This window comes from Spermophilus citellus (assembly GCF_964194105.1).
Source record: "Spermophilus citellus genome assembly, chromosome: 1".
NCBI lineage: Eukaryota > Metazoa > Chordata > Mammalia > Rodentia > Sciuridae > Spermophilus > Spermophilus citellus.
In genome coordinates, this window is record NC_138182.1 from 279,598,760 (window position 1) to 279,614,721 (window position 15,962).

The following is a 15,962-nucleotide window of genomic DNA, read 5'->3' on the forward strand; positions in this document are numbered from 1 at the left end:
GCAGCATGAGGTGGGAATTGTGGCAAAAGCAGACTCTCTAGGGCCTTCCCACTAAGGTACCAATACCGCCCTTCACAGGCTCATTTTCTCCATCAAGAAGGCCAGAGATGTCGCCATGCCTCAGGAACCCATGGGCAGTAATGGGATAGCACAGAGATAGGTGCATTGATCCAAAGCCCTGAAATCTCCATTCCTGGGGAGGTGCTACAGTTTCATCTGGAATGTCCCCAAAAGCCCATGTGGTAAAGGCTTGGTGCCCAGTTGGGGGGCTATTGGGAGGTGATCAAAACTTTAAGAGGTAAGTTCTGGTGAGAGGCTTTCAGGCCCTGGGGGCATGTCCATGAGGATGAGGGAACCTCAGAACACAGTGTGAATGGTTTCACTCCACCATGCACCCCCACCATGATGTGCTGCCTCACCATTGACCCTAAAGCAATGAAGTCAATCCCTCATGAACTAGAACCTCCAAAAATATGAGCCAAAATGAAGATTTTTCTCTATTATTTAAACTTTTTCTCTATTATTTAAACTTTTTATTATTGATTGATTTTTACAATGCTGGACATCAAACTCAAGGCCTCAGGCATGCTGGTAAGTGCTCTCTCCCAAAGCCCAACCTTTTTTATATATGTATAAATTAATCACAGGTGTTTGTTTGTTGTAGTGGTGGAAAGCTGACTAGCTGACTAGCACAAGAGATATTCAAGTTCATGTCTTGATATCACCAAGGTTACAAAGTATACCCATGGAAAAGAGAATCTGTAATTCTGTTTCTTCTTCAAACACTCTTCCCAGTGCTTACAGTACTCCCATTAAGGAGTATCAGATTGGATGCCATTGTTTCAAAACAACATAAGTCCAGAGAAAAACCTACTTAGAAGTTAGAACAGTGATGCACACATCTGAGTAATCCCAGACACTCAGGAAGCTGAGGGAGGAAGAGCACAAGTGTGAGGCCAATCATAGCAACTTAGTGAGGCCCTGTCTCAAATTTTCTAAAAACTGCTGGGAATGTAACCCAGTGCAGCACACTGGCAAGTCCCTAGGTATAATCTGCAGTAGCACATGGAAGAGAGAGAGAGAGAGAGAGAGAGAGAGAGAGAGAGAGAGAGAGAGAAGGAAGGGAGAAAGGGAGGGAAAGAAAGAGAGGAAGGAAGGGAGAGAAGAGAAAAGCAAAGCAAGGCAGGCAGGCACACGCTTCGCTTGTTTACAGCGAAGGTAAATATCAGGAAAGATTAGAGGCATTTGCTTTCTGATTCTGGGCATCCTCCTCATTCCCTATGCAGTCCTCCTGTGCTCCCTTCATTCAGGTAAACAGTTGGAAGAAATCCTGCGTTTGTGCTCCAGAATTATGAGGAGAAGATACTACTGAACACTGCTGCGGTGCCCACCATGCCTTTGGGAACTGGGACACAGGAGCAGGCCAGATGGACGAGGTCTCTCCCTTCATGGAGATGACCTTGTCATCATGGAGAAAGACAGTGGGTGAGCAGACAGTTACATGGGGGAATTAAGACAAGGATGAAAAGCTATTCAAGTCAGTAAAAGTGGTATCAGTTGAGCTTCTGGGTGGCTTCTTCACAGGAAATGGTTCAAGACAAGGCCTCAGGAAGCTGATTACAAAACAGGAAGGAGTCGATCACACAGGATCTGGAGAGATGGTTCTTAGTGGTGGAAACGGTTGATATTAAGGCCTGAAGGGAAGAATCAGCTTGTCCCACTAAAGGAGCATCACTTGGGACAGTGTGGCCACTGGATCCAGGAGAGATGAGCTGACAGCTGGGCAGGGCCCCCTTGTGCTATGCCTGGTAGGCTGCAAGGGCTCTAGCTTGCATCTGGCCAACCACACAGCCTCCAAGCACAAGGTCTCCATATAACAGGGACTTGTTTTCAAGTCCCATGTGCTTTGGCCTTGTGCCCTGCCATCGTCCACGTGTGGTTTTCAAGACTTTGCCTGCCTCAAGGTGATAACTCATTTGTTATGTTATCAAAATACCTGATGGAAAGGTTCATTTTGGTTCATGGCTTCAGAGCTCTCAGTCAGTGGTCAGTGGTCCAAAGTCTCCACGGCCCTGGGGCAGGAGGTGAGGGGGAACACCGTGGCAGAAGGGTGTGGGGGAGGCAAACTGCTCAGCTCATGGCCACAGGGAAGAGAGGGGATGGGTCAGGAGGGAAGAAAGACCACTCCAGGGAAGGCCTCAGTGACCTTCTTCCTCCAACAAGGTCCCACCTCCCTATGGTCCCTATGGTCCACCTCCCTATGGTCACTTCCCAAAAGCCTCATCTCTTAAATTCTGGGAGGCATTCCAGATCCAAACCAGGACACTGCCCTCTGCTTTCCCCCCACAGATTCCAAGTACATTTCAGTGGTCAGAAATGCGACCTCTCACCACCCCCTGCAAGGGAGGATGAAAATCTGTGTTTTTAAAGCTAAGTTCAAATCCTCCTTAAATGACAGTGTCTTCTTCAGCAGGAATGCTGCCCAGTTGGCACACTGCTGGAGAAGCTTGGCCTCTGCTCCAGAGAGGAAGCTCCTGGTGGGTAAGTAGGTGACCAGGAACTCTGCTCTGAACATGTGGCACTGTACATGCCGTTACACTAGAGGGCCCCATCAGTCTAGTCCTCTCAGACCTCAGGCCATCCCATTGGTGTCTGTGGCCCCCGGACCCTGGGGTCACTCCGCTCTTCCTCAGAAAGCTCCTCCTTTTACCCCAGCATTCCCTAATAATCCTGTTTGTTATTGAGTCTGAGATGCCACAGCTTATGCCTGCTACTTTATGTGCCAAAAAGGGGAAAACATGGCCAATTAAACTTTAATTTTAATTGTTTTCTTTCAAACTAAAGTTTTTACTTTGTATTTCTTAGAAATAATTATTTAATTAATAATTATTAATAAATAATTATTGTTAAGACTTGAATTTTTAGTCATATAGATACAGAAAAAGGAAAATATTCATAAAATTAATTGGTTAGGTATTCTTAAAGCTTCTCAGTTCAAAATCCAAAGCACTGTCTTCGGATTCTCTCTGTTCCTTCAAGAGTGTTAGTGAAAAGAGCACTTTGGGGCTGGGTTGGTAGAATGCCTGTCTAGTATGTGCGAGGCCTTGGATTCGATCCCCAATACTACAGAGGAGAAAAGTGCTTCACTGTTATTCCAGGATTTCCTTCTAAGCTGTTCTTACTGGTTTGCAATTTCTGATGTGAATGCAAGACAATGACAACTGTATCACAACCATCAGATGGCCCACAGCCATTAGTGATAGTGAAACATGGAGGGTGAGTGCAAGATCAGCGTATGGCCAGCATCAGTGTGTATGGCCTGACACAAAGAACTGGGCAGACCTGAAGGAGGCATCTTCTTTGATGGAGTTTCAGAGCCAATGGAATGAATCAGTCAAGAGATCAAGGATACAGAAATAGGTTTGCAGGCCTGGGATCTGTAAGCATGTGGATGAAAGTCATACTCGTGGGCTTGCCTATGATAGAAGGCATCCAAGATGTTCTATGGTTTGACACGTTCCTCCAAGGTTCAAGTGTTGAACTTAATCCTGAATGCAACGATGCAGGAGATGGGGGCTTAGTAGGAAGTGATTAAGTCATGAGAGTTCTGCCCCCATGAATCAAGTTTGCTTTTACAGGGTCACCCTTACAGTGAATTCATTAGGAGAGTTCAGCCCTCTTCTTCACCCTTTCACTTTTCACTCTGAGGTGTTGCTGCACCAAGGCCTCACCAATATGCCATCATTGTGCCTTTGAACTTCTCAGCTTCCAGAACCAGTAGCCAAAGAAATCTCAGCTCTTTAACCCCTTCTCAGATTTTGTTGTAGCAGCAGAACACAGACAAAGACACCATCTAAGCCTAGGGAAAGGGGCGGGGGGGGGGGGCGGGAGGCAATGTTGAGGCTTGGGACACTCAAATATTTAGAAATCTAGACTGTGCAGCCAGGGTGGCCCCAAAACTGCAAGACGAGGCACTAACATGGCATCCCTGAAGCTGAGCAGGAGGATGGATGGCTTCTTCAAAGTACTGCTAAGAGGTCAAGTAGAATCAGTGGAAGAGTGACCACTGGATTTGGCAGCCTGGAGGTCATGTGAGACTTGACTAAGGGAATTCCCCGTAACTGGGGGAAGCCTCAGGGGAGCTGACTGAAAACCAGGTTGACTGCTGGTAAGAAGGGGCAAGGTGCCCGACCACTTTGAACAGCTCAGTCATCACAGACAAACCTACAGCCAAGAGAGCTGAGGTGTTTCCTTCCAAGGTCTTGGGCATGTCTGAATGCTAATCCGACCGCGGAGACGGCGACCCTGGAGTCCCTGGAGCTGCAGGGCGCTGGGGAGACCACGGCTCCGAGGCCGCACCCACGCAGCCGCTCGGGAACTCGCCGTTTCCGGCGCTGCCTTTCTGTCCCGGGGAGCAGGCTCAGCCTTTGCGTCGATCCGACCCCCGGCCCCATCGGGGGTCTCAAGTCTAGCTGAGGACTTCAGGACGAGACCTCAGCTCCCACCGCGTGGCCGTCCACGTGGGGACACTGGCGGGCGGAGCGGTTTCGTGGAGTGGGGAGTGTTCTCAAGCTGGGCCCTTTTTAGTCAACCGCTACTCTGCCAGTGTTCAGGGAGCCCCGACCGAACGCCACGCCCTCCTTCCCGTTCGCTCCTCCCCACGATCCCCAACGTGGCACGGCCCGCTGCGCATGCCCTGTACGCGCGCGCAGGAGGCCGCCGGGGCGGGGCGGGGAGGCCGCAGTGACGTCGGCGCGCCCGGTGCCGGAGGGCGGAGCGTGCCACGTCGACGCTCATCGGCCACGCCCCCCGCCGGGCGGCGGCGCGCCCTCCTGGCTGCCTCGCCCCCTGCGCGTACTCTCGCTCTCGCACGCGCACTCCCTTCAGGTCCGCCAGCCGCGCCGCCGCCGCCGCCGCCGCCCAGCCCCGCGGAACTCCGGTGGCACCATGTCTTCGCCTCCCGAAGGGAAACTAGAGACTAAAGCTGGACACCCGCCCGCCGGTACTGACTCGTTTCCGCTTACTCTCGGGGGCTCCGGGCGGGGGAGGCCCCCGAGGAACCGCGCGCCCCGATGCCCGAGCGCGGGGCGCAGGGGAGTGCGGGCGCCCGGGCGCGCGGTCCGCCGGCCTGTGCGGGATTCCACCGCTGCCCCACCCGCTGCGGTTGGCAGACCCGGGCCCGCGCCCGCCGAGACCCGCTGTCATGACGAGTGCGACACGTAGCCTACCTGTGGCCGTTGCTTGCTAATGACAACGGCCTAAGCCCAGTTGCACAACTTTACAAAAGACAAAGTTTGAGCTGTTATTGTTTACTAAGAATGTACAGGGCTTTTTTTTTTCTTTTTAAAAGAATAACAGGAGTCTGTGTTTTTAATATCAGGATGATTAATTGTAGCCCGACAGCATTGGGTATTGATAAAAGAACCAAAGGGGCGGAAATCATTTCATCATTAATCACTCAATATGACTTCTCTTACCCCACTTTCTTTCACGTCCCGTTTTTTTTCAAAGATGCTTTAAAAAAAAAGAAAGAAAATGCTAAACTTCTGAGCCAAACAAGCTAAACCCAGGAAAGAGCCATCTTTCTTAGAATATAGGAATTTAAGCAGCCTTTGGGTTCACTGGGGCCTTCTCTCTCTGCTCACAGTTCTGTTTGCTCTGATGTTGTCCAGACTGGTCGATTTCCATTTCTGCTGCCCTTTCAAGGGACAGTGGATCCATATGGATAGACACTTGGTGAGCAGATCAAAGTACTTAGGTGACAGAAGACAGGTTTGGGGTTCTTTTAGGGTCTTAATTGCAAACGCCAGGACTAGAACTCAGTCTTTCACTGACAAATCCTCAGAGGACTGAGGCTTCTTTTTGTGGCACATCTATGCCATCTAATAGTGAAGAATTCGTAATCTGTCTCCCACTGTAGGACACAAATTCTCTGCCTCATTACAGGGAATAGGGACAATTCTTTAAATATGTTACACTGCAGAGGAGGAATATACTTCACTTAGTGACAGCCTCCCAACAGCAACAACTTGCACTAGAGAAAAAAATGGCTGACTGTTCTAAGAGGACTTATCAGGACCTGTGTTAGAAAAGTGTCCCACTGTAATGGAAATGGCTTTGGGAGCTTTTGCTCATAACAATAAAAACAAAGAGCCCCCCAAGGCCTGGAGGTGTTGCTAAGTAATAGAGTACCTGGTGCCCTGAGTGCTATCGGTAGCACAGAAAAAACAAAATACAAAACACAAGCAAAACCACCCACGAAGGGATTTCCTTTAAGGATAGCTCTGATCTTTAATTCCTATAGCAAGGTGTCCCTGCCCAGCTGCCTGTAGCTCTGTGCTTCTGTGTTGGGAGGAACACCTTTATTTACCCTCATGGCAGGGTTGACACCCCAGAACCTTGCAGCAGCAGTCTTCCTGAGGCTGTCCACTCACCCAGGGTAGTGAATTCATTCAAGTATATTTTCTGGAATGATACCAAATCAAAGTAGCAGTAATTAAATTGCATATATATAGACATATCCATATGGAGATTTTTAAGATCAGAATTATCAACTGTACATGTTAACTCTCTGGGAGAAATTTTCATGCAGAATTCTAATTTTACTTGAATTATAAACTACAAGGCTTTTGAATTAAAAAAAAATAATGATTTATTTATGCCTAACAAGAGAAGAGGCAATTTATTTGCACCTATGTATCAGTGAACTTGGGTTCCAAGTTTGGAGACAGGCCACTCCATTTCTGTGGGACTCAGATTTCCTCATCTGTGAAATCCCAGGATGGCATGAAGATCTTCCTCTGTATAAGGTCCAGCACACAGCCTTTGCTGCTGTGACTCTTCCAAGCTCTCAGCTGCCCTCCGCAAGATCAAAGCCCCCAGGTCAGTTAACCACAGTAAACTCCAGGGATTTCAGGGCACACCTCTTAACTGTGGGGCCCAACTCTAGCAGGAGTGCTTTGGGTAGCTGTCACTGTCTCACAGCATTTTCAAGGCCAATAAGATTTGGCCAGAGTTGAAGGAAAGGCCCTGGGCTCTGAGCCCAGAGGCCTAGGTAGACAGGTACTTGGAAGGTACAGTACTTGGAAATTGCAGTATTGGCTCTGCGGTGCTCCTGGGAGGCATGCTTTCCCCAGTTTACAGAGGATCTGTGTGCAAGCCTCTTTTCCCAGGAAGCTCCCAATCTTCTTCAGTCTGGTGTTGCCAGAGAGTAAGCCATTCTGCCATCCACTATAATAATCATCAAAGATAGCCAAGAGCATAATTCATAAATTAAAATAATTGCCTTAAAAACTTTGGGAACACTTTTATTAAGTGCTTAAATTGGATAACAGACTTGTGCTTAAATCCTTAATCAGAAATAATAAAATTCTCTTACAGTGACTGTCTTGCTGTTCTTTTGTGTTTTCTCTTTATTGCTCTCTGGATCAGGTCCCCTCTTCCCTCTCCCCACAGTAGTCCCATTTTCTTTATTGCACTTACCTCCCCCTGTCTGCCTCTCTTCTCCTGGCTTCCAGGGGTCTCTCTGTGCCTGGCAGGAGATATTCCACAAACAGCTTTCTCCTGGGAGTTACTTCAGGCCCTTTCTCACCTTCTATTCCCCAAAGCATGGTAAGCCTCCAACTTCCCTGTGTGAGACCTCTCCATTGTGTGCTAATGGTGCAAGTGGTCCCCTTCCCTCATTTAGGTTGAGGAATGCAGGAAATGGTGACTGTAATTTGCTGAGTGTAATACTGTGCCAGTATTAAGCACTTGGCACTGTCATTAAATTTAGTAGTCACCTTAACATTGGGACCCTGAGGACAGTGCCATTTAAAAAACTGTCTAAACTATGTGGAGTATGTCTTGCTGACTCCTCTGAGCCAGTGACCAGGGGACCAGCCTGAAGGGCCTTTGCTGCTTACAGTCAGACAGGGGACCCTGTCACTTGCCAGGTGCTGCCTCTGAAGGTGTGATATTATTGGGGCAGTTTGTAAAGGCTTCTGGTTAGTGTGAAAGGAAGGTTCTGTGCAGATACAAAATATCGTCACTTGAGAGTGATGGATGACCTACACCACTTCTGCCAACTCTTTGCAGAAGAAATCCATTTAGTGACTGGAGACCCCACCACTGTTCTCCACTACAAAATATTTGCAGAGAAATGGGGTGAAGAATGCTTATTTTATGAGAAGTTTTGCAAAACTGGAATAGCAAAGTTAAAAGTAGTGAGATTCCTTGCTATTTCCCCCAACAGCAGCAATAGCCTTCCACAGCAGAAAGGAAGACATGATTACATGCCATACTGTTACTCATCTCTGCCAGTCTCTGTGCGTTTTGGCAGTGATGTGAATAAATACATGTTGCTGGCCACATTCCCCTGCCCCCATTTTTCAGAGGAGCCAAAACCACGTGTCAGTGAGGTCTCATAAGTCTGATATGATAGCATTGAATGTTACTAATGTTATATAGTTTTCTTCAAAAAGTAGGTGGCACCCCCCCCCACCCATAGAACTAAGTCAAGTGAAAATATGAACATGAACCAGTCAGTCATGAGTTAAGGGAGAATTTATAAGGTTGTGGGTAACATTTCTCCCTGAATTATCTTCCTGTAGGAGGGTTTTCAAGTTATCTAGGCCATTCTACTGCTAGAAATGCGAAGCTCCGTTGTCTTTTATTGTATTAAGCATATAGTCACAGACTGCCCAACAGCGTCCTCATGTTCTGAGCTAGATGCAGGTCAGAGGTGTGCTTTTGGTTCCAGCATGCCAAGGGGAAAATATCCTTCAGTTATTGTGTGGTTGTTTTGTTGTTATTGTTGTTGTTTTGTTTTTGTTTTTTTAAGAAGCTTCTGGTCAGGCTGGACCACAGTCTTTCTAGATTTTACTGTTGTTCCCTAGCCATCTTTGGTTATTTTCCCCTTCTAACATCTTCTATGTGTGTCCTTTTCATTTCAGCCCATGCTCTGTGCGTTCTGACTTGGTTTTATGAATAGTTTCCCCTTCTCAACCTCAGAAGTCTTTGTATTTATATAAAGGATATTCACGTTTGTAAAAAGTATAGTAAGTGAGCTGAACAAATTAAGGTTTATTTGTTTCCTGGGCGACCCTCTGCAAGAAACAGTACAGAGGCCCAGACCTCTCCTGCTGCAGGACGCTGCTGTTTCAAGGCAAAGCCACTACAGAGGGGGGTGAGTGTGCATGCTTGGGGCCTGCAAGCGGCATGCTTCACTAGGTTAGTTTTTATGACTACTATAGCAAAACACAATAACCTTGGTAGTTTAAAACCACTGTAAACTTAAAATCATTACACGTGATTTTAAAGTCAAATTTGACTTATTTAAAGTCAAATGGGAAACAGGCCACCGTGTTTGTTTTAGTAACTGAAAAATAATTCACTTCTTTATTATCTTATGATTCTGGAGGTGAGAAGTCCAAAACGAGTCAAGGTGTCAGCCGGGCTGGTCCTTCTAGAGGCTTTGGGGGAGAACGGTTCCCCTGCCGTTCCCAGAGTCCACTTGCCTTGTGGCCCCTGCTCTGTCTGCAGAAGCCACAGTGGCTGCTTACATCCTTCTTCTATCACAGCCCCCAACCCTGACTCTTTCTCTACTCTTGCGTGTTTGAAGACCCTTGTGATCACATGGGCCATGAGGATAATGCAGGCAATCTCCTCATGTTCAGATCACCTGATCAGCCTCTTACTCCCAGCCTCGATTCCCCCTTGCCACATAGCACATCTGAGGTCCTGGGATGAGCAACACTATGCTGCCCACCAGTTACTTTTCCCATTCCTTTGTCTAGGACCCAGTTAAATGGCCCCAAACCAACTGCAAGGGACGCTGGGAGTAGGATAGGCAAACATCTGACAGTCCCTGCCTCAGCCAACAATCCTCACTGCCGGGCTTCTCCTGAGCACCTCCAGGCAATGGATCCTACTTTCCCCTGGCATTTTTAGAACTAATTTCTTTCCCTAAATTCAAGGTTCCCTACACTGCTGACCCCCACACTTCTCAGCTTGAAGGGGACATGGTTATCTGCCCACAGGGTCCCCTTCCAGTTCCCCACCCAGTTTGTCCTTGAGGTCAAAGCTGTGTCCTGAATGGAGTACACAGCTATGGAAGACACACCCAGCCCTTCTAGCTGAGTCAAAGCCCTCAGGGCCCGTGGGCCATACCATGTCCTGGAAAGTGAAAGGAGTGGCCCTCTGTGGCCTGAGTGCCTTAGCAACTTCACAGTCGATTCTCAGTGCTCAGACGCACTTCCCTTCCTTCCATCTGGGGTGCAAGTTCAGCAGCGTATTGGGGGCTCAAGTTTTAGCACTTCCACCTGTGTATGTACGCACCAGAAAGCCCCGTCCGTCCCCACAGTCTGGAGTCCCCCACAGCTGGTGTGCTCTCAGTCCAGATGTCAGAACCCAGTGCCCCACAGCTTCTCTGCCTCTGGCCTCTTATCCTTTCCACTTTGTCTTGACAGGGTTCCCGCCCTGGGGTGATGAGCTTCCATCGAAGGGGGTTCTTTTTCTTGCCATGTGGTTCTCTCCTAGTAAAGCCATTTCTCTTGACTAAAATAGATGGCAGCCCTTGCCCTGTGCCTCCCAGGAGGCTCACCCTCCAATCTCACATTGGAGGGGAGAGGAGGTCCGATTTCATGTGCTTATCTGCTACCACAATGCCCTAGCCATCAGGTTTAATCCTAACCTACACACTCTGCTTGTTTTCTTTTGTTCTTCCTACCCGAATGATCCTCAGAATCTTCATTTCTTGTAGTGGATTAGCGTCCCTTTGAATAACATTTCATTAGCCCTTCTCAGGCAAGAACAAAGGCAGCAACACTTCTAAGTCATGCTCCAGTCTCCACAGTCAGTGCTTTGGGGACATTTGTGTACATCCATAGCCCTTCCTCTTCCCTGCTGGACACCACACTGGGGCTCACAGGGCTCCTCAGGTACTGAGTGACCCTGGAAAGACCTTTCTCTTTTCCCCTCCATCTTCCTGCTGTAGATTTTTCTAGCCAGCTATTGAGCATTACCAATAGCTAGCTGCCAGTGGCTTCCTCTCACAGTTCCCTCCTGGAGGGGATAGAGTACTCTGGACCTACCTGTAGGCCCCAGCCTACATCACTGAAGAGCCTCCACGCTCTGCATCTTGGAAGGATCCCCAGCGTAGGAAGATGTGCGTGTGACTGGAGTGCAGATCTGGGTCTCATCCCACTGTGCTGCTGGCTGCCTGTGCATGGTGGCTGCTGCTTCAGGCCCTGCCCCACAGGGAGCTGATGAAGTGGGACCATGCACAGGAGTGCCCAGGGCAGTACCCGCACAGTGACAGCAAAGAAAGCAGAAAGTGGGAGGATTGTCCAGGATCCCAGAGTCTCTGGAAGCTTCCCTGCTTAGGTGGTGAGGTAGTGGTAACTTTACCTGGTGATGGTCAGCTGGCCACATGATCAGCAGCAGCACAGTGGCCAAGCACTTTGTAGGCCTCTCCTTCATTCCTCAATGACCTGGAGGTCATAGGTTGATGCTGTCACCACAGGGAGGAGACATTCAGGCACCAAGGATTTGAGCACTGTAGAGGTCTCTAAGCACGCAATTCTAATTTGTAAAACCTGCCTGTCATGGTTTAGTTGGGAGGTGTCCCCCAAAAGCTCTTGTGAGTTAATGCAAGAAAGTTTAGAGGTGAAATGACAAGTTAACCCCCTGTTAGGGATCAACTAGGTGTTGACTGCAGGCAGGTAGGGTATGACTGGAGGAGGTGGGTGGCTGGAGGGTGTGCCTTTGGGGACTATATTTTGTCCATGAAGGGGGAGCACACGTGTTCACTCTCTCTCTCTCTCCACCCCCCCCCCGCCGCCCCCCTCCTCTCCTCTCCTCCTTGCTGGTCATGTCCTGACCTGCTCTCTTCCACAACACCCATCTGCCATGGTGTGCTGCCTTGCCTTGGGCCCTGACGGCACTGAGGAATGGAGTTGGCCATCTAGGGACTGAGACCTCTAAAACTGTGAGCCTCAAATAAACTTTTCCTCCTCTAAACTTGTTCTTGTGAGGTGCTTTGGTCACAGGAGTGAAAAGCTGACTGAGACCCCACGTGGTGAGACTAGCTAACAGCTACGCACCTCTGTGTACCAGGCCTGCTGGAGGGATTTCCAGGGTGCCAGTTCACATAGTCCTCAGCTGTCTGTGGGAGGAGGAATACTGTCACTCTCTTCACAGAGGGGGATCTTGAGGCACAGAGAGCTTTGACAGCTTGCTAGGCACATTCACACACGTGCAGATGCCTGGGCACACGCGTGCACACACATGCACACAAACTCGCAGGCAGGGGCGGAAGTGAGCCCGAGGGTCTGGCCCCAGGATCACGCACTTCTCCTCTGCATAGCACTTATGCTGAAAAGTATGTAATTCTTCCTTACATTTGAAGCTTTTGTTTGAATAACAACCACCACTACAAAAATTCGAGTTTTTTTCCTAATGTCTCACAAAAATATCTAGATTGGCAAATAATTCTGCAAAGATTTCTGAGAAAATAATTCTGCCGTTATAGTTTTACCAATGGAAAGTTCTTGAGACATGGATACAACAATCATAATAAATTTGTGCTGTCATATTTTGGGGCAGTATTGCAAGTTAAAATTAATCTGTCTCAGCCTTGAATTATTATTATTGTCACTTCTTATTGCTGCATTAATCACCAAACATACTGAGAGAGATTAATGAAGTTAATTGTTTTAGAAACAGAATTCAATGCAAGTGCTAATGCTGGGTGACTGGCCCTGCCACTGAGCCCTTATTTCGATGGAAGAATGGACAGGCCTTTCCACAGAGCTTCCAGGGACTTGATTATTTCAAATGTCACCTTGATGCTCAGTATCAGTTTTCTTTGTAGTGGTTTCACAGCCCTTTTGACTTTTAGTTAGTTTATGGAATACATCTGTGAGTTACAGTTCAAAGGTTTTATGTCTGCCAAGTAGAAATGATTCAGAGATTATTTTTAAATGGGCACCTGAATGAGTTTGCTAGGGATACCATAACAGAATACCAAGACCTTTCTTTCTCACAGTTCTGGAGGTTGCAAGTCCAGGATCAAGGTGTGGGCAGGTGTGGTTTCTCCTGAGGCCTCTCTTTGGCTGGCAGTTGGCTTTTCTCTCTGCCTTTTTTCTGTGCACATGCATTCGCTGCATCTCTTCCTTTTTGGGAGAGAGGTACTGGGAATTAGGAGCGCTTAATCACTGAGCCACATCCCCAGCCCTTTTTATGTTTTTATTTAGAGACAAAGTCTTGCTGTGTTGCTTAGGGCCTCATTAAGTTGCTGAGGCTGGCTCTGAACTCACAATCCTCCTGCCTCAGCCTCCTACTGGGATTATAGGCGTGCACCACTGTACCCACTTCTTATAAGGACATAATCTTATTGGATCAGGGTCTGACCTAGTTTTAACTTAATTACCTCTTTAAAGACACACACTATCTGAGGTGTTAAGACTTCAACGTTTGCATTTTGGTGGAACATAACAGCATCTCTAATCAATTTCTGAAGGGCATGGGATCAAGGTGTGAGAAAAGGAAAATGTATTGTGAAAAACATTTCATGGAGGCTGGGGCTATGGCTCAGTGGCAGAGCACTTGTCTAGCTTGTGTGAGGCACTGGGTTCAATCCTCAGCACCACATAAAAATAAGTAAATAAAATAAAAGGCATGCTGTCTGTGTACAACTATGAAAAGAATTTTAAAAAGAAAAAAAATTCATGGGACGATTCTAGGCTCTTCTTTTGCTCAAAAACATAATTCTCAAATTCCACATTTCAAGAGAGTGGAAAGTCATTTACTATACTGCAGAATTTTATTTTCAAACTCCATTTCTAATGGGGTACTACACAGGCTGGGAAATCTTAGATTTAAAAGCTGTCCACTAATAGTAGGTTTCTTTCTTTCTCTCTCTCTCTCTCTCTCTCTCTCTCTCTCTCTCTCTCTCTCTCTCCCCGCCCCCCCCCCCCAGATATTGAACTCAGGGGAACTTAACCCCTGAGCCACATTCCCAGCCCTTTTATTGTATTTTATTTTGAGACAGGATCTCACTGAGTTGCTTAGCATCTCACTAAGTTGCTGAGGCTGGCTTTGAACTTGTGATCCTCTTTCCTCAGCCTCCTGTACTCAGCTATCTTTTTTTTTTCAATCTGAGTTTAAAGTGAGGAAAATCCTTAGAAACCAAAAACAAGGAACTGAAATTCAGACAGCATGAGAGCTGGCCCACAGACCTCAGACTGCAGCATAATGCTTCATGCTCAGAAGCCAAACCCTGGGGGACACATGGCAGAGGGGACCCTCCCCAGCAACACAGTGGAATGGCAAGGAAGGGCCCCCACAGCCTTGGATGTCAGCATGGGCTCTGAATGGAAGCACAAATCTCCTTGAGAATTGGTAAATGAGGCCGGCTTCTATGAGTGGGGTTCAGATTACACTGTCTGGTCTGGCTGTTCCATCCTAAGAAATCCTTGGTAAGGACTTTCAGGCACCTTCCTCTTGATCTAGTAGATCACAAGCAGCATTTCTTGAAAGAATTGCTGTCTACACCACGGGCCCCATAAGATCTTCCTGACAGGCCTGGTGAAGACAAGTGTGTGATCCACAGTCGCCTGCACGAGAGCAAGAAGGAGCAGACAGAAACCAACAGGAGGACTGACTCCTAGGGCCCCAGGTGACAAAATATCTGCATATACAACTCTAAGTGCACATACAAGTGTGCCCAAATGGTTAAGTTTATTATAATGGGAAACATGAGAAAAGAAGCAGAGCCTATCAAGTAAAGACCTGATGAGTTGGAGACCACAACGCATAAGCTCTCACAGTCAGATGCAAAATGATTAGAAATGAATTCCTAGGATAAAAAGCAGATCACTGAACAGGATCCTATTTCTTTCTTTCCAAAGTAGAATGCCCCCGCTCCATGAAAGAAGTGGTGGGGCACAGGGAGATTGTAGTTCCAATCCCAGACCAGCATGGGCACTGTTTAAACTGTTTAAACACAACCCTTTATTTTACTTGATGCCTGTTTTGCCCTCATCTGAGGGACAGCTGCTAGGGTACCATTGTCCCTGAGAAGCAAGCGTCATTGTCTTCCTGAAGTCTGAGAAATTGAAGACTAATCAACTTGGAGCATGTGAGGCTGAGGTGACTTCAGTCTCTTCCTGTTCATCAAGATTATCAACTTGCCCTAGACTTTTGTGAACCAGCAAGGTCCACCCAGATTTGGGACCCCGGAGGAGCTGTAGTGACAAATGGACAGTACTGTGGGATGTGGCTGCTTCGTGGCCAAAGACCCAGTAGCTGCCCTGAGTAGGGCAAGGGTGGGACTCCCTGAGGCCTGCATCAAGAACCTGGGGTAAATGCAAACAACAACAACAAAAAACAGCCCTTCCTTCCATCAAGCACTCCCCTCCTGGAGAATTGGTAAAGGAGGCCCGTGGTGTAGACTGCTATTCCCTCCTTTGAATGTCTCCATCTTGGAGTTTTCTCCCCTTGATGCAGATTAAGCAACCACTGTCCATGTAAAATAACAACTGTGCTTTAAAGGAAACAAGAAAATAGTTTATCCTAAGCCAAACAGGAGTGGCTGTGGTCTGGGAAGTGGCACTACATGACATACTCCACCATGCAACTTTTACAGCCACAAAACAAGGGAAGTCCTAATCAATACATTTAGCAAACATTTGGCGGGTCATCAGGTAGGCTGGCTATAGCAGAGGGAGAAAAATCTTTCCTGTAGGTTTAGCCATTACCTTAAACATGCTTAGCTTGGTGGATGCTTATAGGTCTGCAAAGTTTAGTGGTTTATTTTGAGTTTTATTTGAAGTTATAATGGCAGATACAGGAGTTGAAATTAAGTGGCTACTAAAGAGCCTAAGAAATACCAAGATGCCTGGGATCCCGATCTGATATCTTCCATCTCTCCACAATCACAGTCCTCTTGCTCAGCTAGTCAAGCAGTCTGCAAGATCTTC

General features: G+C 47.6%; 1 protein-coding gene across 1 annotated transcript in view; it reads left to right on the forward strand.

Annotated features, from left to right (window-relative positions):
• The first annotated feature begins 4,808 nt into the window (after positions 1-4,808).
• DAP (death associated protein) overlaps positions 4,809-15,962 on the forward strand; it is a 66,544-nt gene continuing 55,390 nt past the window's right edge. The window contains exon 1 of the mRNA XM_081289988.1: positions 4,809-5,002. Coding sequence (XP_081146114.1) covers positions 4,948-5,002 — 55 coding nt within the window. The 5' untranslated portion in view covers positions 4,809-4,947. The remainder of the gene's footprint in view (positions 5,003-15,962) is intronic.